The sequence below is a fragment of the Protopterus annectens genome, chromosome 10.part0, assembly GCF_019279795.1.
Source record: "Protopterus annectens isolate FY-2018-M chromosome 10.part0, PAN1.0, whole genome shotgun sequence".
In the NCBI taxonomy this organism is placed as follows: Eukaryota; Metazoa; Chordata; order Ceratodontiformes; family Protopteridae; genus Protopterus; species Protopterus annectens.
This window is the reverse complement of record NC_056744.1, coordinates 1,449,937,779-1,449,965,486: the sequence shown is the minus strand read 5'-3', so window position 1 is coordinate 1,449,965,486 and position 27,708 is coordinate 1,449,937,779. Positions and strand designations below refer to the sequence as shown.

Here is a 27,708-nt window from a genome sequence, read left to right as displayed (position 1 = left end):
CTTTGTATAATTTAAACTTCATTTGAACAAAGGCTTGGCTTTTGTCAGCTAACTCTCACCAGCAAGTGAGACTTTTCTTCCTCCTTTTTTTTCCATTGCCGTTAGACTTACAAACAGTATTGTGCCCTCTCATTTAACAAGTCCTGCTGTAAAACAGCAGTCCAGTTGCTTATTTGTACTTTGATAATAAAGTTAATGTAATCTGTTCCTTCCACTTTCTCTGGTACAGCAGAAAGTCTTGCATGTTGTCTTTTCTAACTCTGCTATTTTTTGAAACAACTCTTCTTGAGAAGGCTCATGCTCAGCCAGTCTGATGTTCTTTGTGTTTCACTGTTGCAGTCATCACATTTGGGTTATCTGCTTGCAGGTAGCCCTCAGCCAGCCTGAATACCAGAGTCTTCGGATTTCTGCGTCGGTTGCTGTCGCTTTTTCCCTGACGTCAGGTCGTCAGGGGTATAAAACATGCAGCTGACGCCATTACATCAGTCTTTTTTGCCATGCAGTGCCCGAAGCAGAAGCAGTTCACAATTGCCGGTCGGCCGTCTCCTGAAATTTTTGTTTTCGCGTTTCAGACCCAAAGTATTCAAAAAAGCTAAGTACTCCGTTGGGGATCCTTTTTCTTGCTCTAACCAATGTCAGTAAAAGTTAACAATTGTCTTGCCTGTGGAAAGTAAATACCTCATAAAGATTTTCATTCTTCCTGCATCCCCTGTTTAGGCCCAGACCACAATGTTCCTCGCTGTCGGTTTTGTGTCTTGTTCAACACCCAAACTATTCGTCGTCAGGCTATTTTTGCAGCCAATTACTTTTGTACTCTATCTCCATACTCTGAAATGGCTTCGTTAAGCCATCAGACTACTGATCTTCCAAAAAAAGTAAGGATAAAGACAGAGACAGACTGCATAGGTCCAAAACTGCCGACGATTCTTCCATTAAGCTAGTCACCAGTCCGCTGGTACTCAGTGAGGTGCTTTCACAGTCCCTGATACCTGCTACGTCAGATTCGCAGGCCTCTACTGAGTCCCATTCGGAGTCCAGTATGCCACGAGATGCTTCTTCGACTATGAAACCTGCGGATGTCTCTACCTTGGATAGGTCCAGAACCGCTGTGCAGGCACCGGCTTCCGAGAGTGTATTCAGGTCTGTAGACATTCATATTAAACCAACGCCATCGTTTCCATCCAGAAGTTCTGAATTCCTCAAGCCAAAAACGCACACTACACCTAGAAAACCGACGACCAAACCACAGGCTCAGGCCCATATGCCTTAAAAACAAATGCTTAGAATGGCTGAAGACCTTATTACCTTAATTAGGGGAAGCCAGCCTTCCCCCTTTGAGAGACCCAGAACCGATTTTATTTCTGATTCTTCTGATCAGGAATCTGATATTTCTGCTCCTTCTGATTACCAGGATTTGCCCTTATATACGTATGAGGATTTTGATGTAAAGGATTCCATTCCCTCTGCTTCCCCCCAAGAAGATTTTTCTTTCGGTGAAACCTTGCATACTCTTAGGGAGCATTTCCGCTGGGAAAGCCAGGATTACTTGGAGTCCAAAAAGAGACTTAGGGAATTCTTACTCCTGCCTCAACACAGGCCTTTAGCTATCCCTCCTGTTCTGGAAATTGTATATGATGCTTTCTTGGAATCTAGCCTTACCCCAGACACTTTACCTCCATCTCCCAGAAAACCTGACGGGTACTACAGAGTACCTGACTCTCACAAGTTCCTCTTCAAGAATCCTCCTGTGGATCCAGAGACCATCTCCCAAGGACCAAAAGGCATTTGCTACTGCTGCCAAAAATCCTACCACTTCTGATAGAGATTCTAGAGCCTTTGACAGATGGGGTAAGAAGGTATACACTTTTGCTACTTTGGCCATTAGGGCTTTAAATTGCCAGTTTCATATGTTAAAGTATCAGCAGCATATTATGGGACTACTTAAACAGAAAATTATGTTGATTCTTGACTGTGCTGAACACAAAGAATTGCAAGTTTTAATGCATTCTGCAGAACAGGTTGGTGAACATACTTTGCAATGTGGTTTTGGCACTTCAGAAGCATCTTGCAGGGCTGCTGTCACTGGGTCTGTACTTAGAAGGCATGCTTGGCTTAAGGAACAAAACTTGCCAGATCATGTTAAAGCTAAATTACTGGATGCTCCCTTAAACCAAGACTACCTTTTTGGCAACAAAGCAGAAGTCCTCAAAAGGATGGAGGAAAAAGCTAAATCTATGCAAACTGTTAAAGATTTCCTACAAGTACAGCCTCCCAGATTCAGTAGGCATTGGCCTTCAAAGAACTGGTCCTTTCCAGTCCCTTCCAGGCCTTCTCAGTCCAAACCCAGGAACAGCAGACCACCTTGGCTACAGTCTCAGGCTACGCACAGATCTAAGCAGTGGGGGCTCCCACTTCCAAAGCAGGGAGTAGTAAGCCACCCCCTATGGAAAAATTCCACAATGACTTAACCTTAACCCTTCCAAGCACTGCTCAACTACCTGCTCCTTTAGGAGGAAAGTTCACCCTGCATGCAAAAAACTGGGAGCCCATTACCCAGGACAAATGGGTTTTGAACATAGTTTCCCAAGGATACAGATTCTACTTCCACACACTACCAACCCCAAATGGTTGACCAGACCTACCCCCAAATCAATGGGTGGAGGCCCAACAGCAGGTTCTCTCTCTTCTCAGTATCAGGGCTATTCAACCTGTCCCAGCAGAACAAAGGGGAAAAGGTTTTTATTCAACACTTTTTCTAGTACCCAGAAAAGACAACAACTGGCATCCTATCCTGGACCTCTCTATTCTCAACACCTTTTTGGTGATTCCAAAATTCAAAATGCTAACTCTTTAATAGCTTCTTCCTATGCTAGCCAAGGATGCCTGTCTGGTAACCCTAGATTTAAAGGAAGCTTACCTGCACATCCCAATAAGAAGATCCTGCAGACAATGTCTACGTTTTAGGGTGGACTCCATGCAGTTTCAGTTCTCTGCATTTCCCTTTGGCTTATCTACTGCACCCAGGGTGTTCACAAAGTGTCTAGCTCCAGCCATTGCATTTTGCAGGCAGAGAAATACTCAAATTTATGCATACTTGGACAATTGTTTTTGATTCAGGCAGAAAGCCAGGACTTGCTATTACAACACTTGGCATTCGTAAAGAAACTTCTAACCTCACTGGGGTACACCATCAACGAAAAGAAATCTCACCTAGTACCCTGCCAACAAATTGTATTCCTGGGAGCAAGCTTGAACACAACTTTCCAGATGGCATTCCTCACTCCGGAGAAACAAGTTTATTTGACAACCTACTTCAAACTATTGGCCACAAAACCCTAGCTATCTGCAAGGAAAATACTGCAAGCCCTGGGGTTCATGGCCTCTTGCATTCTACTAATTCCATATGCAAGACTGCATATGAGGAAACTCGAATGGTATCTAAAAAGCCTATAGTGTCAACATTCTAAGGACCTGGAAAAAATGATTTCCGTCATTCCTTGTATGAAGACAGAGTTCCTTTGGTGGGCAGAGGCCTGCTACCACAACAAGGGACTCCCTTTTACTCTATCCCCTGCCGCCCAAACCCTAACAACAGATGCATCAGACTATGCATGGGGGGCTGACATGGCAGGGCACTGCATTTAGGGCAAATGGAACCCGAGACAGATGCACCTACATATTACTCAGAAAGAAATGTTAGCTGTACAGAATGCTCCGACAACCTTCAAAGACCGTATTCTTCCATGACAACTATTGGTAAAGACAAGACAACACCACAGTTAAGTGGTACATAAGCAGGGGGGAACCCACTCTTACCCTCTCTGCAGACTAGCCATGGCTCTGTGGAGCACAACCTTGAGCTACCAAGTACACCTACAAGTACAGTTCCTGCCAGGCAAACTAAATTCACTGGCAGGTGACTTAAGTAGAAATCTCATGGATCCACATGAATGGAAACTAGAACCCAAAATATTCAATCTCTTGAGGAACAAATGGGGGAGTCCAGAGGTAGACCTGTTTGCCTCCCCTCAGAACTACCATTTGAACCAATTCTGCACAAGAACTCCCCACAGTCAAACTTAGAAAATGGATGCCCTGTCCTTTATCTGGGAAAGCCTCTCGGTTTATGCCTTTCCCCCTCTGCCTCTCCTCTCGAAGGTTCTACTAAAGATCAAACAGGACAAGCCAAGGACAATACTGATTGCACCAGACTGGCCACGCCAGCACTGGTACCTCTTCTTGCACAGTATGACACTGCTACAACCTTGGCACCTGCCTCAGACCCCTTCCCTGCTGTCCCAGCAGGCGGGCCAGATTCTGCACCCTCAGCCTCAGCTTCAAACCCTGAACCTTGCAGCCTGGCTAATTCCTTGCGCTTTCCTCTAGCATCCCTCAGTAAGCAGGTGCTTGATGTCATTCTGGAGGCAAGGAGGCCTAGTACTAGAAAATCCTATGCTGAAAAGTGGAAAAGATACTGTTCCTGGAGCCAGGCTTAGGGGATGGGCACAACGCTGCCCAGCTTACCTCATATTGTAGAGTACTTAACAGAAATGCTCCACAAGAGCCTATCCTTCTCATCAATTAAAGTTCATGCCTCTGCCATTTCAGCACATTTTAATACTGAGCCACCCCTTTTCTCTCACCCCTTGCTAAAGCAATTCCTTAGAGGGGCCAGAAATTTAAGACCCCCCCCCCCAGGAGAGCTCCCACTCCAGCCTGGGACCTTAACTTTGTATTGGAAAAGCTCACTCTTCCCTCCTTTGAGCCAGTTGCAATAGCAGAGTTGAAATTCCTTTCATGGAAAACAGCCTTCCTTCTAGCCATCACTTCAGCAAGAAGTGTGTCTGAATTACAGAAAATAATAAAAGCAACCAAAAACCAGTAAAGATAAATAGCCACAAAGGTAGACCAAAAAAGCGATGCTTCCAAATAGCGTACACAGAATTTATTTGTCCGCTTTCGTAAAACACTTCCTCAGAATGAAAAACACAAGTAAAACCACATTTAAATACACCAGTCAATTAATTAATAATTAAGCTAATTGAACAAAGATGTTATAAAACAATTACTTAAAAAAAAGAGAAACTACTTTCTTTTTATCAGTGATATGTAACTTACGTTGTTTTAAAAAAACATTTTACATTAATACACTCATTTAACCCAGGTGGCTTGTCAGATTTTAATTTAATTTGCCAGGTTGCTTCTCTTTGTTCAAGATAACTCTTAAGATCCCCTCCCCTAGGATCAACAGGACAAACTTCCAAAACTGTAAATAAAAATTTTTTGAAAGAGCGACAGTCAATAGAATGCTTATACAAAGCGTTGGTAATATCCTTACATTTGATGGCATAGTTATGTTCTTTGATACGAGTACTAAGTTTCCTGGTGGTCATCCCTACGTAAAACGCTGAACACCCAGAACAAAAAGAAATATACACAACATTGGTAACATTACAATTGACCAAACCAGGTACTTCAATGGTGTAAGAAATAGAGCTGACAGCTATATAGGGACTGACTAAAATAAATCTACAGGCAGTGCATCCATGACAACAATGCATGCCTCGTTTGGTAGAAAGAACATTGTTAACTGCCGTTCTATTCTTTTCCAAAATGTTTTTCAAATTATATTCATTACGAAAAACACATTTTGGTTTGTCACCCAAAACATGAAATATTTCAGGATTACCTTTAATGATTTTCCAGTTGTTCTCCAAAATGGAGGGCAAGTCACTACTGTCTACGCTCATTTCAAATGAACAGGTTACAGTGGAACGAACTGAACCTGTAGAGTTCAGTGAGCCAAAACCATTAGTGTTGTTAAATGAACAGGTTAAAATAGGAGGAAAATCAGTGTAGCGTCTGTCGAAAATTTCTTTTGCTGTATTGACCAAAAAGGGGATATCGTATCCTCTCCTGGAGAATAAATCAATGATGAAGTCAAATTCTTTGACTAAATCATGGTCACTTGTGGTCATTCGACTCGCTCGTATGAACTGCCCCTTAGGAATATTCTTGATCATGTGCCTAGGGTGTCCGCTAGAGTAATGTAGATAACCATTGGTAAAAGTATCTTTACGATGTATGTTACTTTGAAATTGACATCCAATGGGGTCCCACCATAGGTGAATATCTAAAAAGTTAATGGCTGATCCAACATCACCTTTGGTAAACTTTAAATACCTGGAAAACGAATTTACATAACCCATAAATTGGTCCACTGTATCAGATCCCCCTTCGAGAATAAACACCAAGTCATCGATAAATCGACAATAAAATTTAACTTGAAATTTCTCTTCTAATGATGGTATTATTTCACATTCCCACCAGGCCATAACGATGTTGGCATATGCCGGAGCAGCCGGAGAACCCATCGCTACACCTCTATTCTGCTTGTAATATTTGTCCCCAAATAAAAAGAAGTTGTTATCTAATATAATTTCAATAAACAAACAAATGGTATTGATAGTAGAGGTAGAAAAACTTTGTTTCTGGCATAAAAAACTGCGAACTGCATCTACACCATCTTCGTGGGGAATGCAAGTATAAAGAGACACAACATCAATGGTGAAAATGGTGTGTTTCTTAACATCAAAAGAGAAAGTTTTCAAAAAATCACGCAGTTTACTTAAAAAATGCCAGGAATCTTTAATGTATGATTGCTGGTCCTCTAGTAAGGGTCCTAACAGAGTCAATGACTAACGCAACACCTTCTGTAGCTGAATGGGGGGAGGAAACAATAGGTCTGAAAGGGGGATCTGATATATCCTTATGGGTTTTTGGTATACCAAAAATAACACCAATTTTGGGTTCAGTGATGACACAAAAGTCATATAATTCAAATGCAATTTCACCAGACATAAGACAGTCATATAAGAAGGAATGTATCCTTCTAAACTGATGCTGTATAAAATATAAAGGAACCTGTTCGTATTCTACACAATTGTTCAATAAACCCAACATACAAGTTTTGTAATTCTCCTGCGTCATAATAACAATGTTAGACCCTTTATCGCTTTTCATAAACCTGATTTTATCAGTCAATTTTTGTAAATCAAACAAAGCAGATTTTTCAGAAATAGTTAAATTATGATTCATATGCAAGTTCCTTCTAGTTAAATGGTCACTAACATCTTGAATACATTGTTCTTGAAATATTCTTAAAGTATGATGCAAGGTGGGATTATAAATAGATGGTTTAACAAGAAATTTATCTTTTTGATGTATGTTGTGCATCAGGTAGGTCAAATTTAACCTCCTGGTAAACTTCATGATGTCTACAACTGTTTTACAGTAGTTACCCCTATGAGAAGGCACAAAATTCAAACCCAACTTCAAAATCCTTAATTGCGTTTCAGAAAAAACATGATCTGTTAAATTTATGATGTTAAACAAGTCCAAGTCATCAGTTATATTTCGTCCCCTGAGGACATCGACCCCAAAAAAGTCTGACTGCGTGTAAATACAGTCTTCTTGTGATAGTTTCCCTGGTTTCTTTTGGGGACAACAGCAGGTCCAGAGTCAGATGCCGTATTGCAACCTGTACTGTCATGGACAACGTCTTTGACAAAGTTATCTGCAACAGAATTGTCATCAGAGGTATCGTTGTTAATAACTACCTTCCCTGATGAATTATTAACAGAAGTTACGGCAACTGTGTCTGAATTGCGTGTCGAACAACTTCCGTTGGATGGTTGCACAAGAGGCCCGTTTGGCAATCTGTCTTTAAAAATTAAAGATTTGTTACCAGTGGTGTTGGAACTGATAACTGTACTGTAAGATTTTTTATTGTTAGAAAAAGTAGTACCACGGTTATTTTTAAAGGCAGAATCTTTTGTATGGTTAACAAAATGATTAAAAGCAGTCTTGCTTTTAAATAAAGTTAAATCACGGGATATCTTGTGTTGTTTTCGAACAGTCACTTCTTTGGAATGTTGTTCTAAGTCACGGGAAAACTGATGCATTAAAGTATCAAAATTGTGTAAAGATAAAGTAGTTTTTAAGTGTTGTTCGAGATCAATGATTTCTTTTTTCAAATCGATCAACTTTTGTTTGTTGTTGTCTATTAAAAGTCTAAGAAAACAAATCCTGGACTCGGTAAAAAAATTCACTAAGTGCTGAAAAAACGGATTGTTTACATTCACTCCGTTCGGGCATTTGAAAAACATTAAACCTTTCGGTATAATGTTTAATTCAATGCATCGCATAAAATAACAATTTTCAATATTAATAGATCTGTACCTTTTCAAAAGGCGCAATAAATGTTCTTGTTGTACGCCAAAAAAATCTTCTTGTACTTCTTTCTGAAGTTGGATGTTACCTCCAAAAGGATTTTCCGACAAGGCAAGCAGTTCATCTATGGTGGAACCACCGGAATCATTGGCGCGTAAATGCAAACTTTCTCGCCGAAATGCGACGTCATCATCGGCCGCATTAGCATCTACAATACCGCCCAAGTCGATCACTGTGTCCATTTCTTCGTAGAGGTCCCCTGGCGAACTCAAACCTTGATTAACAGGCTTACATCTCTTCTTAGTAGCATTTTCAACAAGAAACTTTAAAGAACTTTTGATGTCAATCAGGGTGGTAACAAATAAACTGTTCAAATTGTTGTCACCGTTGGTAGGTGTAGGATGAATAGAAACATTCATCAATGGATCTTCTCCTACCTCGGACATGGCAACACACAGTAACCAGAAAATAATAAAAGCAACCAAAAACCAGTAAAGATAAATAGCCACAAAGGTAGACCAAAAAAGCGATGCTTCCAAATAGCGTACACAGAATTTATTTGTCCGCCAGTAAAACACTTCCTCAGAATGAAAAACACAAGTAAAACCACATTTAAATACACCAGTCAATTAATTAATAATTAAGCTAATTGAACAAAGATGTTATAAAACAATTACTTAAAAAAAAGAGAAACTACTTTCTTTTTATCAGTGATATGTAACTTACGTTGTTTTAAAAAACATTTTACATTAATACACTCATTTAACCCAGGTGGCTTGTCAGATTTTAATTTAATTTGCCAGGTTGCTTCTCTTTGTTCAAGATAACTCTTAAGATCCCCTCCCCTAGGATCAACAGGACAAACTTCCAAAACTGTAAATAAAAAATTTTTGAAAGAGAGACAGTCAATAGAATGCTTATACAAAGCGTTGGTAATATCCTTACATTTGATGGCATAGTTATGTTCTTTGATACGAGTACTAAGTTTCCTGGTGGTCATCCCTACGTAAAACGCTGAACACCCAGAACAAAAAGAAATATACACAACATTGGTAACATTGGTAAATGTAAGGATATTACCAACAAAGGGGAACGAATACTGCACTCTCTGGACGTGCACAGACAACTTCGATTCTATATGGCTAGGACTAAGCCTCTCAGAAAATCTGAACAGCTGCTAGTTGGCTTTGCTGCAGGGGCAGAGGCGAAGACCATTTCAAAGCAAACCATTTCCAAATGGATAGCTCATTGCATTCATTTCTTGCTACAAGCCCCATGAAAAACCTACCCCACAGGGGATAAGATCACATTCCACCAGGGCTGCATCTACCTCTGTTACATTTCTCATAGGAGTCCCTACCAGGGACATACTTGAAGCTGCTACCTGGAGCTCTGTACATACCTTCACCAAGCATTACCACATGCCTATCTTTTCTAACTCCAGAGCTGGATTTGCCACTGCAGTCTTGCATGGATTAATAGCTGGCCCTAATGCTCTTTAACTTCCTCCTCCCTTTCTTAGCTTTGGGAATCAACCCAAATGTGATGACTGCAACAGTGAAACACGAAGAACATAGTACAGGTGTGTACATTTACCATAAATGTAGATGTTTGAGTGTATTCACTGTTGCAGTCCTGGTTACCCTCCCTCAAGCCCCCTGACTTCTCTTGGCTCTACCTTTCCTTCTTGTTGGTATATTTATTTTTTCTTGTGTATTTGCTTTTAGATGGGGGTGTACCATACCATATAATCGCTTCCTATTGTGGGGGCACCTGACATCTGGGGCAAGAAAAACTGATGTAATGGCATCGGCTCCATGTTTTATTCCCCTGACGACCTGACAACGTGGAAGAAGCGACAGCATCCAATGCAGAAATCTGAAGACTCTGGTATTCAGGCCGGCTGAGTGCTACCTGCAGGCAGATAACCCAAATGTGATGACTGCAACAGTGAGTACACTTGAACATCTACATTTATGGTAAGTGTACACAACTGTACTTTTCCATTTCAACCTCTGATTTTTGCAGGTTTATGAGTGCATCTGAATAGCTAGTTAAAGTTTGTTCTATTTTTTTTCCTTTTGTTATCAGCTGACCAAAAGCTGCAAGTCTCTTACCTGGCAGAGTTTTTTCTCCCCCTTTTTCCTGGGTTATTTCTGTTACTTTTTGTAAATGTCTTCTTTCCTGGCATCCAGGCAGTGTTATCACATGCCAGTAACTGAATTTTACCTAATTTGGTAGGTTTTGCTAGATTTTTTTTTTCACTTTCAGTTTTCACACTGGGAGAGCTCCAATCCACCTGTTGAGAAGTGAGCAGCTATCTTGGAAGTCTGAAGCTTGATCATGTTTTGAGTATTTGCATGCAGTTCTGGATGCCATTTAAGGAAAATGGCATCTTGTTGCTGCTGAAAAGAATCCAGAGAAGGCTACCAGAAAGATCTATAGAATGGAGGGGAAAGGCCCTATCAAAACTTTACAGCTACCTCTGTGCTTGTTATTAAGCTGCTGTAATGGGATGGGTTTCAAACCGAGTGATCTGCAAGAGATACTAGACTTTGTTGTATTGGGAGGCAAAAGGGTAACTTCTGTTCTAATATTTGTTTTTGCCTTCATATGAATTTGCATTCCCACTTTCTGTGTTTTTCTTATTACCTTCATTCACATATGAACACACACTTTGCTTCCTTCCCACTGCCATCATGAATCCATCTTGTGTATAGTAAATATTGTGTGCATAGTTTGCACTGTTTATGTAATTATGTATTTTTCCCTGTGCACATTAAATTAGCTCTTGTTTCATTTTACATACTATTAAATGCCTTTGACATTATTTTTATTGTATAACTTTGTATACTGTTAGTTATATTCCTTCTTTTGGCGCCAATCACTTACTTACCTGTTTGCTAAATACCTAAAAAAAAATCACATGGTGCTTTTAATGACTTGGCTGAAAGTAAGCAGGGGCTGAGAAGATGGCTGAAGATCTCCACTTTACCTGAAATGGAGTAACCTCATGTAGGGTGCTGCAGCCCCATGTAAGGTGTACAGGCTAGGAAGTTCCACACACATACATAGAAAATAATATTCCGCTTTGTATCTACATCAGTCGTATCTTACCAGAACAGTTTTCAGCCTCATAAACCTGAATTCTTGCCAGGAACTGTTTGTGAAAGGAATTTTGTAGATGCATATCTTCATTATATTGTCCAGGCACCTACAGACAAGACTTTCTGTAGTACTGTACAGCTTTTCTATGCTGCCACAACAGTAAGACCACAGAAATACATACCAAGTAAGAAGTGGCCAGCAAGAAAAAGAATGAGGAAGCCACAGATAGAATGATAAACTGTTCTTGCTACAAAGGATGATGATCACATAAAACATCAGGGAAGATGAGAAAAATTGATATACAGAAAAATTATAAGTGCAAGTGGTTTATGTGTACCCTTTAACCATTTTCCATATCTGTGCAAGAGAAAAGGCATGTAATTTGTTGTACATATGGTAAAAATTGTATTTACAGCCTTCTGTAATTTCTTTCTGTTTTCATCCCATCACAGAGAACAATATTTAAATGTTAGCACTTTTTGCAGAATTCCTGACCCCCTTTGTTGATGTTTTCACCTTGTACTCCTCGCCTCCACCACCCTGGGCCAGACTGTGTCCCTCACTGTCCTGACTGAGACTAACAAAGCCAACAACTTAAATGTTGTAAAGCTGACTGACAGGGAAGACACATGATGCTTCATTTTGATTTCGACAGCATGCAGCCAAACTCCTCAACCTGTTTGCCGCCAAACATGTTCCAACTTTTAGTCTCATTCCTTAGGAAGAGGACAAGCCTAGTGAGCTCCTCTTTGCATCTGAACTGAGTTAGTTGTTTTTGCAGGGCATCTTTCTGCATCATCCCAAGTGCTGCATACACAAGTGCACACACTTATATATCCAAGTGGTTGCTTAAACCATTCATTTCCCCCAGAACTGGAATGTCAACAAATAGTCACTCTTAATAGTTCTTATCCAGATCATCTAGCACTTAAGCCTGCTAATCAATGTGAGTGGGTGGGGGTTTAGTCAAGGTTTGGAAAAAGTGACAGCCCTTATAGTTTTCATCTGTGAAGTAATACATTAGGCCATGAAAAAGTATTTAGGCAGTCTAAAGGAGGGATGTAACAAGAAACACTATAATCGTAGGCATCTAACAACTTAATGGAGTTATAGGGGCACATACACATGAGATCGACCATCTAGTTTTATATTTAATGTCTTAGGCTTTATGTTACTGTTTGTGTAAGATAGATGAGATGTAAGATGTTCATCGTGTTTCACTGTTGCAGTCATGACTGTAGGGGTTCTCCCCTGCCAGCAGGCAGCCCTCGGTCGGCCAGAATCCCAAAGTCTGGGTCCGGCGTCGGCTGTTCAACCATGCTCCCTGACGTCAGAGTGCCAGGAGTACAAAGCTGACAGCCGACGCCATCTTCCCCAGTCTTTCTTGCCGTGCGATGATAGCAGTTCGCAAGTGCCAGTCGGCTGACTCCTGATGATTTTTTCTGATAAACTTCAGTCCGAAGATTTTCTTCTCCACTCAAAGCTAAGTACCCCGTTGGGGAAACCTTTTTCTTGCTCCACTCCGATGTCAGAAAAAGTTAATAATTGTATTTCATGTGGGAAGCAAATACCTCATAAGGATTTTCATTCTTACTGTATTCCTTGCTTAGGCCCTGACCACGATGTAGCTAGTTGTTGGTTTTGTGCTAGATTCAATAAACGTACAATTAAGCGAAGGTACGATTTTGCTTTTCATTACTTCGGTAGGCACTTTAACTACAAAATGTCATCGGATATGGTTCCGGCTGCCAGAGTTCACAAACGTTGCAAGGATAAAGACAGGCCTCCGAGGTCCAAATCTGATGATAGCGCACAAGCGGAGCCAGCTTCAGGTTCGGCCGTCGTCAGTGAGGCGCTTTTGCAGCCCCTGTCGTCGGCCATTTCAGAACTGATGGCCGAAACGGACTCTCATGAGGAGCCAACCAGGCCTTTAAATATTTCTTTTGCAGGACCTTCGGACAATGCTCCTTAGGATGGGTCCGGAGCTGCTGTGCAGGTACCGGCTTCCGAAGGAGTTTTCAGGCCTACTCAGCTTCTAATAAAGGCAAAGGCAAAGACTCCTTCTAAATCAAAGACTGCAACACAGGCCTCTTCTGAACCGGCTCCCAAGTCACAGAAACAGTTACTCAAGATGGCGGAGGATTTACTTACTATGATTAGGGGTTCACATCCCCCTCCAGATAAAAGGCCAAGGCAGGATGTTTATCATGATTCCTCTGATCAGGCTTCTGTTTCCTCAGTTTCTTCTTCTGACCAGGAATATTCTTTCCCTCCTTATGAGGATTCTGATGCTGAGGAATCCATTCCTTCAGCTTCTCCCCCTCAGGATTTCTCTTTTGGGGAAACTTTGCATGAAATGAGGGAACATTTCCACTGGGAAGGACAGGAGTATTCGGAATCTAAGAAAAGACTGAGGGATTTTCTTCTTCTTCCCCAACATAGACCCCTGGCTATTCCTCCTGTTTTGGATATTGTGGATGATGCCTTTTCTGAGGCTAACTTAACCCCTGACTCTTTTCCTCCTGCTCCTGTTAAGCCTGATAGATATTACAGGGCCATTGCTGCAGTCCTGACTATTGGGTATAGTCGAAGCAATTTTGCGAGTGCAGGTTGGCGTTCTGAGATTTTCAGTTTCAGACCGAAACAGAGTTAACATTTTGGTTTTTTCTTCCCTCAGTATTTAACGGATGTCAGAAAAGTGAATAACTGTATTTCTTGTGGGAAGCAGATACCGCATAGGGATTATCACATTGTGTATACCTTGTTTAGGGCCTGAGCTGCACGTTGTTGGTTGCCGCTCTTGTTGTGCTTTTAACAAAGCGACTATTAAGAGGAGGCTAGAATGAGCTAGGTAAGTGTATGGGAGCCAGAGGTTTTGCCAGGAGTCTCTATGGAGTCTCAGGCAGATACTTTACTGTTACAGGATGTGCCCTCTCAGGAGGTAGGCCAGGCTGAGGGGCCTCTCAGGTAACTGTTCTTCCCTCTTCCCAAGGTAGTTGGCTCTGTGCCTAAGAAACATATGCTTAAAATGGCAGAAGATTTGATTACTCTGATTAGAGGTTCTATGCCGATAAGAGGCCTAGGGTGGAACAGGAGTTTGATAGTTTTGAACAGTCTCCACAGGCTTCAGAGTCTTCTGTGGAAGTCTTACAAGAGTTTCCTACTTATTCTCATTCTGATGTGGATGATTCCCCTCCTGAGGATTTTTCATTTTCAGAGACTCTTCACCCATGAGGGAGCACTTTAAATGGGAAGGCCAGGATTACTCTGATTCCAGGAAAAGGCTTAGGAATTCTTGTTTTACCCCAGCATAGGCCCTTAGCTATTCCTCCTGTGTTGAATGTGTGGAGGATGTTTTGCAGAGGCTTCCTGAACCCTGACTCCTTGCCTCCTGCTCCTGTTAAGCCTGATAGGTGCTCATAAGTATTTGTTTAAGAGTCTAGCTAGAGCGGACCTAAAAACCTCAGGGCCTAAAGGGGTTAAAGCTTCTGTGGTTAAAATCCTGTACCCTCTGATAAAGAGGCAAGGGCTTGGATAGGTGGGGTAAGAAAGTATATACTTCTTCCACTCTAGCCATGAGGTGAATTGTCAGTTTCATATGCTAAAATATCAGAATTATCTCCTTTCACAATTGAAATCTAAGGTGGATGCTTTGGCGGAAGGTATTGAGTGTAAAGAATTGCTGGATTTGGTTTGTGTCTGAACAAGTGGGTAAGCATTCTTTGCAGTGTGAGACATGCCTGGTTGAAGGATCAGAATTTAGCTGAGCATGTTAAGACCAGGATTTTTGTGTCCTTTACAGTCTGATGTGTTGTTTGGAAAGCAGTTTTAAAGAAAATGGAGGACAAAGCTAAGTCTATGCAGACTGTTAAAGATTTTTGCAGGTGCAGCCTCAGTTTAGTAGAAATTGGCCTGCTAGGGGTGAGATCAGACAGTTCACCTGCTCAGACTTCTGGGAGGAGGGGGGGGGTCAGTCCTTAGCCAGCAGACCCAAGCCTTTTCCTTTCAGCTGCCATTCTCGGCCTGCCAGCTCCTTTGGGAGGAAGACTGTCTTTTCAAAGACAAGACAGATGGGTGCTGGATATCATTCATCACGGTTACAGATTTTATTTCCACACACTGCCCCCTTTCAAAGGCATGCCAGATGTTCCTCCTCCACAAAGAAAAGAGGCTCACAAGCAAATTTCTCAATTACTCCAGATAGCCATTCAGCCAGTCCCTGTATCAGAAAGGTTTTTATTCGCCTGTTCCTAGTACCAAAGAAATTTTGGATTTATCTATCCTCAACACTTATCTGGACATTCCCAAGTTCAAGATGTTGACGTTACAACTGTTACCGCTGCTGGGCAAAGATCACTGGATGGTAACTTTGGATCTCAAGGAAGCTTACCTTCATGTGCCTATAAGGCTAGGTTGCAGAAAGTATAACTGAGATTTTCATTATCAGTTCTCCAGGCTTCAAGGCATTCAAATCTATCCCTACTTGGACGACTGCCTGATTCTGGCTCAAGAAAAGGAAGACCTTCTACAGCATCTGGAATATGTCAGCAGTGCTAAGATGCCTGGGGTATTCTGTGAACGAAATAAAGTCCAGTCTAGTACCCTCTCAAGACATGTGCTTTCTGGGTGTGAGACTGAATACAGCAGCCCAGATGGCCTTTTTAACCCCGACAAACAAAAGAGTCTGTCACTTTACTTCCATCAACTATCTCATCAGTCCTGCTGACTGCAAGGACAGTCCTTCAAGCATTAGGGTTCATGGCATCTAGATTCTGGTGCTTCCCAATGCCAAACTGCATATGAGGAAGCTGCAATGGTATCTCAAAATGTATGGACACAGCACTGCCAGGATTTGGACACTGTCATTCAAATAATACCTTGCCTTCAAAAGGAATTCTTGTGGTGGGCTCAGGAATGTCACCTAAACAAGGACTCTCTGTGACCCGGCCCAGAGGCGAGTCAGATTTTAAGGACACTGCTTGGGGAGGGGAGCTCATCTAAATGAAAGTGGGATACAAGACAAGTGGCCTGCCAGACTACAGCATCTACATATCAACATGAAGGAGATGTTAGCAGTCCAGTTTGCATTGATGGCTTTCAAGGAGTTACTTCTTCCAGGGCAGGTGTTGATTCTAACAGACAACAAACTGTCATGTGGGTACATCAACAAGCAAGGGGAGGGTTTCTGCCAGAGCACAGAACTCCCTAGCAGATGTGTTAAGCAGACAAATCATGGATCCAAACTGGATCTTCATGTATTTCAGAAATTGACAGTGTCATGGGGAACTCCAGACATAGATCTGTGCTTCTCCACTAAACCACCGCTTGGAAAGTGGATGCTCTGTCTTTCAGTTGGAAAAACCATGTCTATGCCTTTCACCTCTGCCTCTTCTTCCAAAGGTATTATTAAAGGTCAGACAAGACAGGCCAAGGATGATTTTGATAGCTCCAGATTGGCCTCGCAACACTGGTATCCACTACTACGGAGTCTGGTAAGGAAGCCGATTCTCATCTGTTATCTCAGAACGATGGTCATCTGCCCAATGTCAAGCTTCACTCTCTTCATCTAACAGCCTGCCATACTCTCTCTTGAAGCACAGCAGGTCTCAACTTCCTCAGCAAGTTTTAAATGTGATTATGGAAGCTAGAAGACCTAGTACAAGACAAATGGAAGAGATTTTTATTTGGAGTACAGCAAAGAATTTGGAGATTTCTGAGCCTAATTTGAGTGTGCCTCTTCAATATCTTACTGAGTTATTGGACAAAGGTTTGTCCTTCTCTTCCATTAAGATTCATGCTGCAGCAATTTCAGCTCATTATGATTGTGACCCACCTTTGTTTATCCTTTGTTCAAGCAGTTTCTTAGAGGGGCAAAGAATATCCGCTTGGGATCTCAATTTTGTGTTGGAAAATCACTTACTACCTTTTGAGAGCTCATGGCTACTGCTGAGTTGAAATACTTGTCATGGAAGACTGCTTTTCTGTTGGCATTACTTCTGCAAGAAGGGTGTCTGAGTTGCAGGCCCTTATGGCAGTAGAGCCTTTTTGATTTTTCATAAGGATAGGGTCATTACGTACTAATCCTTCCTTTATGCCTAAGGTGGTTTCTAGTGTGGCTTTAAACCAAACTATTCATTTGCCTACTTTTATGCAGATCCCAAAATAAAGGAAAAGATTTTGCACACTTTAGATGGCAATTGAGATATTATTTAAGCAGGACTAAGGATTTTAGGCAGTCTCAACAGTTGTTTGTTTTGTTTTGTTTTGACAGGGCAGGCCTGTGTCAAAACAAACAAACTTTCCGGTGGGATTGCTTTTGCATTGCATTTTGTTATTCCCATCATGGCAAGGAGATTCCAGCTGGCATTAGGCCTCATTCCACTAGGCCTACTGCCACTTCCACAGCATTTCTAAGGGGGGCGTTAACTAAGAATATTTTGGAAGCTGCTACTTGGAGTTTAGTGGATACTTTCTAAGCATTATCATCTTCCTATCTACTCTAAGTCTAGGGCTGGTTTTGCCACTGCTGTTTTGCAAGGCATGTTATCAGCTCCTACTTCCTTATAATTTGCCGGGATTCTAATTAGTCAGGACTGCAGCAATGGAAGAAGAACATAGTACAGTTTTGTACCTACCATAAATGTAGATGTTCGGATTCCATGCTGCAGTCCAATTTACCCTCCTCCTCCTTCCTCTGTGTTTAGGGGTGGTTGTGTAGGTGAGTTTACATGCTTATATTTTTGTATATATGGTTGTATATATTGTACATGTTTTTGGTGCAGGTTGTTTTGGGACTTGTCTTTTGGGTCTTCTGACATCTGGGGGGAGAAAGACTGAAATATTGTCGTCCGGTCGCGCATAGTACCCACCTGATTACTTGCGATGTCTAAGGCGCCATGACACTGGGACGCGGACTATACCCAATAGTCAGGACTGCAGCAATGGAATCCTCGAACATCTACATTTATGGTAGGTACAAAACTGTACTTTCCTGATTCCCACCAGTTTTTATACAAGAACCTTCTGCTGACCCTGAAACCATTTCTCAGGGTCCTAAGGGAGTTAAGGCCGCTTCTGCCAAAAATCCCATTCCTACTGAAAAGGATTCTCGATCCTTAGAAAGATGGGGCAAAAAGGTGTACGCTTCTGCTACTTTGTCCATTAGGGCTTTAAACTGTCAGTTTCATATGCTGAAATACCAGCAATTTCTCTTGTCTGTTTTAAAACAAAAGCTTACTTCCATTTCTGCCTGTGCAGATGATAAAGAATTACATGACTTATTGCATGCCACTGAACAAGTTGGGAAGCATGGTTTACACTGTGGATTTGATGCCTTGGAGGCTTCTTGTAGGGCTGCGGCCTCCGGCACAGTCATTAGAAGGCATGCATGGCTAAAGGAACAAAATTTGCCTGAACAAGTAAAGGCTAATTTATTGGATGCTCCTGTTCAGCATAATGTTTTGTTTGGATCAAAAGCTGAAGAGGTGATTAAAAAGATGGAGGATAAGGCGAAATCCATGCAAACAGTTAAAGATTTCTTACAAGTACAGCCACCTAGATTTAGCAGGAATTGGTCTTCATAAAATTGGTCCTTTCCCACTTCAGACAGGCCTCAGAGGGGTAGATATAGACGCTCCAGAGGAAGGCCTCAAACACAAGCTTCTTATAGACCAAGACAGTGGACTGCTTCCACCCCTAGGGGAGGAGAGGACAGGTCACAAACTCAAAGGAAACAAACTCAATGACTCCCTCTGTTGGGCTACAGGAACTTCTTGCCTGGAAGCCCCTCTCGGAGGAAAACTCTCTCTTTTTTATCAAAATTGGACTCAAATAACCCAAGACAAGTGGGTTTTGGATGTGGTTTTAAGAGGTTACAAATTCCATTTTCATACCTTGCCAAGGCCAAGCGGATGGCCAGACCTTCCAAAACATCAATGGACGGAGGCCTTAAACCAGGTGGAAGCTCTTTTGGCCATGAATGCCATAGAACTGGTTCCACTTTCAGAGATGGGAAAAGATTTTTACTCAAGGCTCTTTCTAGTCCCAAGGAAGCAAAACTCATGGAGACCCATTCTGGATCTGTCGGTCTTGAACACCTTTCTAGAGATTCCAAAGTTCAAGATGCTTACTCTACAGCAGCTACTTCCAATGCTGTCCAAAATGCATGGATGGTAACTTTGGATTTAAAGGAGGCATATTTACACATTCCCATCAGGCAGGATCGCAGAAAATACCTCAGGTTCAAGGCCGGATCGAGGCACTTTCAATTCTCTGCGCTGCCCTTTGGATTGTCTACTGCGCCCAGGGTCTTCACCAAATGCCTGGCTCCAGTAGTAGCTTACTGCAGACTCAAGGGAATTCAAATTTACCCTTATCTAGACGATTGTCTAATTCAGGCAGACAGCAAGGATGTCTTACTCCAGCGTCTAGAATTTGTACAGAACCTCCTCTAGTTCCTGGGATTCTCTGTAAACATAAAAAAGTCAAATTTGACACCATCACAACAGATAATTTTTCTGGGTGCTCTTCTAAACACCACAACCCAGATGGCATTTCTGACATCCGAAAAACAATTACAGCTGGCTTCAACTTTCAAAACCTTGGCAACTTTAACTCAACTATCTGCAAGGAAATTCCTGCAGGCTTTGAGTTACATGACCTCCTGCATCCTTCTCGTACCATATGTAAGACTACACATGAGGAAAATACAGTGGCACCTAAGAAGTGTATGGTCTCAGCATTGCCACAGTTTAGACATACTGATCTCCGTCCTTCCTTGCCTTCAAAAGGAATTTCTTTGGTGGTCCAGGGCATGTGCTCTAAACAAAGGGAAACCCTTCCGTCTGCCTCCTGCCACTCAGATTCTCACCACGGATGCCTCGGATTATGCTTGGGGAGCCCATTTTCAGGGCAACTGTCTGCAGGGCCATTGGACAAAGGATCAGAAGCACCTGCATATCAATTTAAAGGAAATGTTAGCTGTTCAGAAAGCTCTATTGGCCTTCAGGAATCTTTTACAACCAGGACAACTACTAATACGGACAGACAACACCACAGTTATGTGGTACATAAACAAGCAAGGGGGATCTCATTCCTACCCCCTTTGCAGACTAGCCATGGATCTATGGAACACAGCTCTAGCTTGCAATCTGGATCTTCAAGCTCAGTTTCTACCAGGGAAACAAAACTTCCTGGCAGACAGTCTGAGCAGAAACCTTTCGGATCCACACGAGTGGATGCTGGACACCAAAATATTCAGGATGATAACAGCAGTCTGGGGATGTCCTCACATAGACCTGTTTGCATCCCATCTCAATTATCAACTACAGAATTTTTGCACCAGGTCTTTCCACAGAGAAGCTTGGAAAGTGGATGCCCTGTCATTCAGTTGGAGGAACCTCTCAGGATATGCCTTTCCGCCTCTTCCTCTTCTTCCACGGGTCATATTGAAGATAAAACAAGACAAGCCCAAGATGATAATCTTGCTGGCTCCAAATTGGCCTCTGCAGTTTTGGTATCCAACTCTAAAAAACCTATGTCTGGAGCCCCCTTGGGTTTTACCTCAGTCTCCGAACCTTCTGTCCCAACATCAGGGTCAGGTTCTACACTCTCATGTCAGAACTCTCAGCCTGGCGGCCTGGTTAATCCAGGGCCTTTGATTTCTTCTTTCCTACCCAAGCAGGTTATGGATGTCATTTTAGAAGCCAGATGTCCTAGCACTAGAGAATCTTATGCAGGAAAATGGAAAAGATTTTGTTCCTGGATGCAGGCTCAGGATTCTGATCCTCTTCTTCCTAACATTACCTTAATTTTACTTTACTTGACAGATCTCTTACATGAGGGTCTCTCTTTCTCTTCCATTAAGATACATGTCTCTGCTATTTCTGCTCATTATAATACAGACCCTCCCATCTTTTCCCACCAGCTCATGAGACAGTTTCTCAGAGGAGCTAAGAACTTAAGACCTCCTAGATCTCCTCCCATTCCTGCTTGGGATCTCAACTATGTTTTAGAAAAACTAACCTTGCCTCCTTTTGAGCCTGCTGCCTCTTCTGACATCAAGTTTTTATCTTGGAAGACAGCTATCTTTGCCCTAACCTCTGCCAGGAGAGTTTCAGAGTTACAAGCTCTTATGGCTGTGGAACCTCATATTATTTTTCATCAAGACAGGGTATCTTTGAGGACTAATCCTACCTTCATGACTAAGGTGGTTTCCAAAGTGGCTTTAAGTCAAACTATCCACTTGCCAACCTTTTTCCCCACTCCTCAAAATAAAGGGGAAAGGATCTTACATTCCTTGGATGTACACAGACAACTACGTTTTTACCTGGACAGAACCAAGGGCATCAGAAAATCAGAACAATTGTTTGTTTCTTATGCTTCAAGTTCCCAAGGTAAAGCCATTTCAAAACAGACCATTTCTAAATGGATTGCTCATGGAATCAGATTTTGTTATTCTCACCATGGAAAGCAAATCCCAGGGAGTATACGGACTCATTCCACCAGAGCGGCTGCCACTTCATGCCTTCCTAAGGGGAGTTCCTACCAAAGACATTTTGGAAGCTGCAACTTGGAGTTCAGTGCATACTTTCTCTAAACACTACAATCTACCTCTCTACTCTAAGTCTAGGGCAGGCTTTGCCTCTGCAGTCTTGCAGGGCCTTCTAGCCGCCCCTTCTTTATGACCACCTCCCTTTCTTTCAGCTTTGGGATTCTACCCTACAGTCATGACTGCAACAGTGAAACACGATGAACATAGTACAGTTGTGTACACCTACCATAAATGTAGATGTTCGAGTGTCTTCACTGTTGCAGTCTGCTCCTCCCTCCTGTCCCCTCTTATGTTTACTTTTGTGTAGTTCCTTTTTTCACCATTCTTCTGAGGTGTATTTGCAAAGGTTATGGGACCTTTTTCATTTTGGAACTCCTGACATCTGGGGCAAGAAAAACTGGAGAAGATGGCGTCGGCTGTCAGCTTTGTCCTCCTGGCGCTCTGACGTCAGGGAGCATGGTTGAACAGCCAACGCCGGACCCAGACTTTGGGATTCTGGCCGACAGAGGGCTGCCTGCTGGCAGGGGAGAACCCCTACAGTCATGACTGCAACAGTGAAGACACTCGAACATCTACATTTATGGTAGGTGTACACAACTGTACTTTCTAGATGATAACAAAACAGATTAAAATAGGAAAAATATAAAAGGAATAAAAAAAGCAAACAAACCCACTTCTGAGAGGAAAGTTTGATAATGCTGGGAATGACGCAGAAGTAACCTATCAAGATTTATTTATTTATTTGCTTACTGGCTAAGTGAACTGGTCCTCAGACCATTATCAGCCATGAACTTTGCCCACAGATGCACAGAGCTGAGTGAAGCATGTGAAGTAGTACAAGGAGTCATGAAAACATTTACAGCAAATTTTTTCTTGACGTGTATATATATATATATATATATATATATATATATATACACACACACACACACACACACACACACACACACACACACACATATGTATACATACAGAACCCCCCCACCCACAACTGAGAGCCACACCTCCTTTATAGTCTTAGTTAGCTAGCCAACAAATCCATTAGAAGTTACAAAAGAAATCTCCAAACAAGCAAACAAATTACCTTCTTAAACAACCCCATAAACTGTTGCAAAGAGGTTAGTCTACTTCCAGGAAGAAAACCTCCTCATAATACTCTGTATACAAACACCATTCAGTGTGGTACAGCAAACCCTTCTCCAGAAGTTTCCCTTAAAGAATACAGGAATCTATCATCAATACACTCCACACCTCCTACAGATCATGCATTGCCCACTATGCCACCATTTAGCCTCCTCTTCCACTTCAAATGCACATGTCCCAAAGAAGTCTGTATTTTACTTGAAAATATTTCCACTCACATCCCCTCCTGGATCTGACAACTTAAACCCCTGGTTCATATATCACTGCAGAGAGCATCCTTGTCATCCTCTCACCCACATATATAATCTGTCTCACAAAAACATGCCACAGATTTTGAAAAATTGCTCTAATTAAACCCGTCCCAAAGCAAAACGACCCAAAAGATACCTCTCATTTCTGTGTGCTACCCATCCTCCAAATTCTGGACTAACATCTTGGAAATGTACTCTGCACCCAACTCTCTTTCTATATCCAGCAGTACCGCCTGCTGTCCTCCAAACAGCATGTATTCTGGTCTGGACAAAATACTATGACAACACTGTAGTCCCTGACTGATGAGATCCTGCTGAACTCTGATAGTAGCATCCATACAGTTGCCCTATTTACAGACCTAACAAAGGTGTTTGACCTCATTAACAACTATCTTCTTCAAAACAAGATAATTGAAATTGGTGCGAGTCCAGACACCACTCCCTAGTTTAAAAACTTCCTCACTAACAGACACTTCAGAGCTAAAATAGGATACTCCCAATCAGAATCTGCACCTGTTACCAAAGGCGGTACCACAAGGATCTATTCTTTCCCCCTCCTCTTCTCCATATTCATTAACAAACTTCCTTGTGACATCTCCCATCTACAATTTATCCTCTATGCTGATGACTTGTCATTTACTGATCAAATCACTCACACCAACATTCATTGCCAACTCGAGTCAGATTTACATGAGCTCCACCATTAGCTCATAAACTTTAAACAACTCCTCAACCCACCGAGACTAAAACTATGCTTTCTGGAAATCCGCAGAAAATTCACCAAGCACCTAACACTTTAGCTGTCTTTGACTTACACAACCATTCCGTAGACACAGCCTCCACCTTCAGATAGCAAGGACTGTGGCTTTGATAAGTCATTAAGCTTCCATATAGACAAAGTGAGAGCCAAAATAAATTTCCTCTTCTGGCTTAAAAAGATCCCTCCCTTTTCTTTTCCAATCAATCAGAGCAGCAATTGGAAAATAAATTTGCCTTTGTCAGATTGACTATGTGCTCTCAATTTTTTCTTTGCCTCCAAGAAAAACATTGTAATGAATCAGCAGATGCTGTTAGAGGTAGTCTGGAGTGTTGCAAACTGTACTGTATGTGAGCACCACTGTATCTCCGTAGAAAAAGCCAAATAGCTATCCACAAAACAAAGATCTAATCTGTTTATAGGACCAAACTCTACTAATTACTCCAACTCCACACATTTACTCCCGTTGCAGGTAGATTTCACTGAAAAACCTCATCATACAACCTCAGACACTACTCACAAGACATACCAACTTTCATTATTCCTTGAACTAAACACCACAGCACTGTTCATGCTTTCTTCTGTCAGGCAGCTACTCTTTGGCAATCAGCACTTATTCCAAATTCAGAATGCAACTCAAAAAAACACTTTTTCATCCAAGCCAGATATTCCTGCTTTAACACAGGACAAATCACTTAATTTATGAGTCTGTTAACTTCTCTGTCTCAAGATTCTCTGAAGTCTGACACAATTTAGAAATGACTGTACATTTTATATATTACAATCTGCTTGATTGTACATTACACTGTGCTTGTTCACTAGAATGTATATATACACAGCTTTTTTTCTATTTAATCTGAACCTTTCTGTTATTGCTTACATTTCTGTACCTTGTGAAATGCTTTGTATTTCACCCAGACTGAGCCTGAAACTGGTTGATAATTGATCAATGCACTACCCCGTAAACATATGTATGTATATATGACACACATTTCCCTGTAATACTTATGAGCAGCTAAAAAAACATTTTGTGGCTGAATATTAATAAAAGCAGTATATGAAATGTTATACTTAAATTATATGAAGTATCACTGGACACTTAAGAGCTGCTGCTTCTGTAACTTTAACAGGAAAAAATAAACCTGTAGTAGAGCAGAATTGGGTGGATTAGTTTCATAGACTTCCTACCTGGATGCCTTTCTGTATGTGCAGGAAAACTAAATTAAGGAACAAGTGGTAATCTGTAGCACTTAATTACTGTCTCCTAAGATCTGCATGTTATGCCACCTTGTAGCATGTAGATGCATTCCCCTATATTTAATTTGGGGAAGCATTTTTCTAAAAAAATTTGAGTTGTAGCATAAGCTCCAGTATAAATGATCACAACCAGGATGGATTAATAAAACATAATTATACTGTAAGGTTTGTATTACAAATTTTTTGTATATTTGTACATTGCCAAATTCAAATTTGATCCCTAAAATGAATGTATATTACAAAGGATTATGACAGACTCTTAAATCATAAAAAAACACGTTTGATACGTGGATGTCAAGAAATTCACCTAGAGAATAAAGCTTGAGAGGTAAATGACATCATCCATGTAGAGATCAAATAATAACTGAATTATGATTGTAGAGACCAGATCATAGTTCTTTATAGTACATGGAACTTTTATTGCTCCAATGAACAACAAACTGAGGGAAAAAAGTGTAGGTGCATGAAGTGTTTACGTCTCTGAAATCTGTGACACAGAGTGCTACTTCATAGATAGTGACTGCAAGCAAAGTCCATCTGTGATCTTGTATTAGCTTTAAAAGTTACCATTCCATTTGTTCTGCCATGCACACACAAAAAAAGCACATTACACTAAGAAGTGTTTGACAGCTTTTAAAGCTGTTTGTGTCGTGCAACTGTTTTGGGATGGCTTCTGGTTTTGCTGTCGCATGAATCCTGAGAGTAACTGAACTGGAAGGTGCTTAAAACTCAAAACACTTCATTATTCTCAAAAAGACTGTTTTTTTTTTCCAAATCCAGATTCAATATTTTGGGGATGTGACTAAACAGCAAAGCCACTTTCTGTGACAGTACTTCAGTGAAAAAGTAGTAGTCAGCAACAGCAACACATACCATAAGCTAAATCAAAGTAATGCTTCGGCAGGTGTGCAAGCCTCCCTCCCCCAACATACTGACCTCTTCAAATAAGTTAGACTGCACTACCTAAAAAATTAAATGGTTTTAAGAAAACATGGAAGTTGATAAAACTAGTTTGATAGTTCGCATTTTCTCAGAATATGGTTTGACTAAAGAATAGGAACCCATATCTATTTAATATTGAAGTTCTTATTTTTTCAGTAGTGTAGATGACAGTTGAGTTCAGGTGAAATACGTGTAATTTCAATAGAAATTAGAGATGATAAAAATTAAGGTTATGAGAGTCAAAGCTCATCCTCAGGAGCTAAGTTTTAACTAGACAGTACTGTGATATAAAATCATGAACGAAATAATCTCTGTGCAGAATGTGGATTGTTTCAAAACTTACCATAACTTAATAGGAGAAACCACCTTAATATACTGATCTATGTGAACAAAAAGTTTAAAGTTAACAGTGGAATAAGAAATCAGAATAATGCTATGCATACATGCATGTATATAAACACTTTTCACCTTAACTCATAGTAAAAACATATGCATTTTCTTCTTAGTTATTACTAGCAAGTCTACAGAATCTGTAGTATATTGATTCGTATATCAGTGCAGTGTTTTCAGCATGTTTACCCACTTTTTACATGAACTATGTTTTATGGATCATAGTCTTTTTTGTTATGCAGAATGTTTGTACTGTAAAGAGTGGACTTTAAATTATTTTGATTTGTATTCACGAATTAGAATTATCCAGTGGGTACAATACTTTTTTTAATTTCGTAGACTAAAGCAAGTGAATTGGTTTTAAAATGACCATCTAGTGACTGATTAGTATGCAAGTAATTTTATTTCTGAAATTCTTGCATGTAGCTGCCCTGTTTTGCTGTTGTTAGACCAAGTGTATTTGTCTGATTTGTTTGCTGTCCATTTGGTGACGTACATAGCAGGGGGGATTTGTCAGCCGTTGCACACTTGTGCGAAGAATATGAATTTTCTTGTTAATCTTGGGTACAGAATGAGAGGCTAAGGGAAAAGCCCGTCATGGATTGTTACAGTGGTTTATTTTGCAGTCCAGGTAATGTCATGACAAAGCAGTCTGCCCCTTAGTGCTGTTGTAATCCTAACCAAATAATGGAAGACATGAGCTGCAGTCTAGGGAGGCATACTGTCTAGCAAGTAAAGCAGATTTAAAAAAGGTCTGATTAATGTATGCAGAAAAAAGCAACAGTGGGTTATGCCATGAGTTTAATGCTAAATTTGCTCCACATCTGTCATATAATTAATGTAACACAAAACAATGCCATGTCAGTATCACATTGTTTTACGTTCTTCCCCCCTTTTTTTTTATTTAAGGACCAAACTAATGAGGAGAAGCACGCAAATGGACTTGTAGTAAGTTCCGAAAGCAACATTTTTGTTTATTTTACATTTTTTTCTTCTGAGAGCAATGAAAGCTAAATTTTAAGTTATTACACGTTTCCTGGACCTTTTTCTTTTCTTTTCTGCTTTCTGCTCTCATT

The 27,708-nt window shown here is 41.0% G+C and overlaps 1 protein-coding gene across 6 annotated transcripts in view; it reads left to right on the top strand.

Moving 5' to 3' along the window:
- OSBPL9 (oxysterol binding protein like 9) overlaps nucleotides 1-27,708 on the top strand; it is a 2,070,592-nt gene that overhangs the window by 1,294,738 nt on the left and 748,146 nt on the right. For 4 of the 6 annotated variants that reach the window (XM_044086074.1, XM_044086076.1, XM_044086078.1 and 1 more), the window contains one exon: nucleotides 27,542-27,580. The exons of the other annotated variants lie outside the window; for them this stretch is intronic. In XM_044086074.1, the coding sequence (XP_043942009.1) occupies nucleotides 27,542-27,580 (39 nt within the window). The remainder of the gene's footprint in view (nucleotides 1-27,541; nucleotides 27,581-27,708) is intronic. 6 annotated transcript variants of the gene reach the window in all.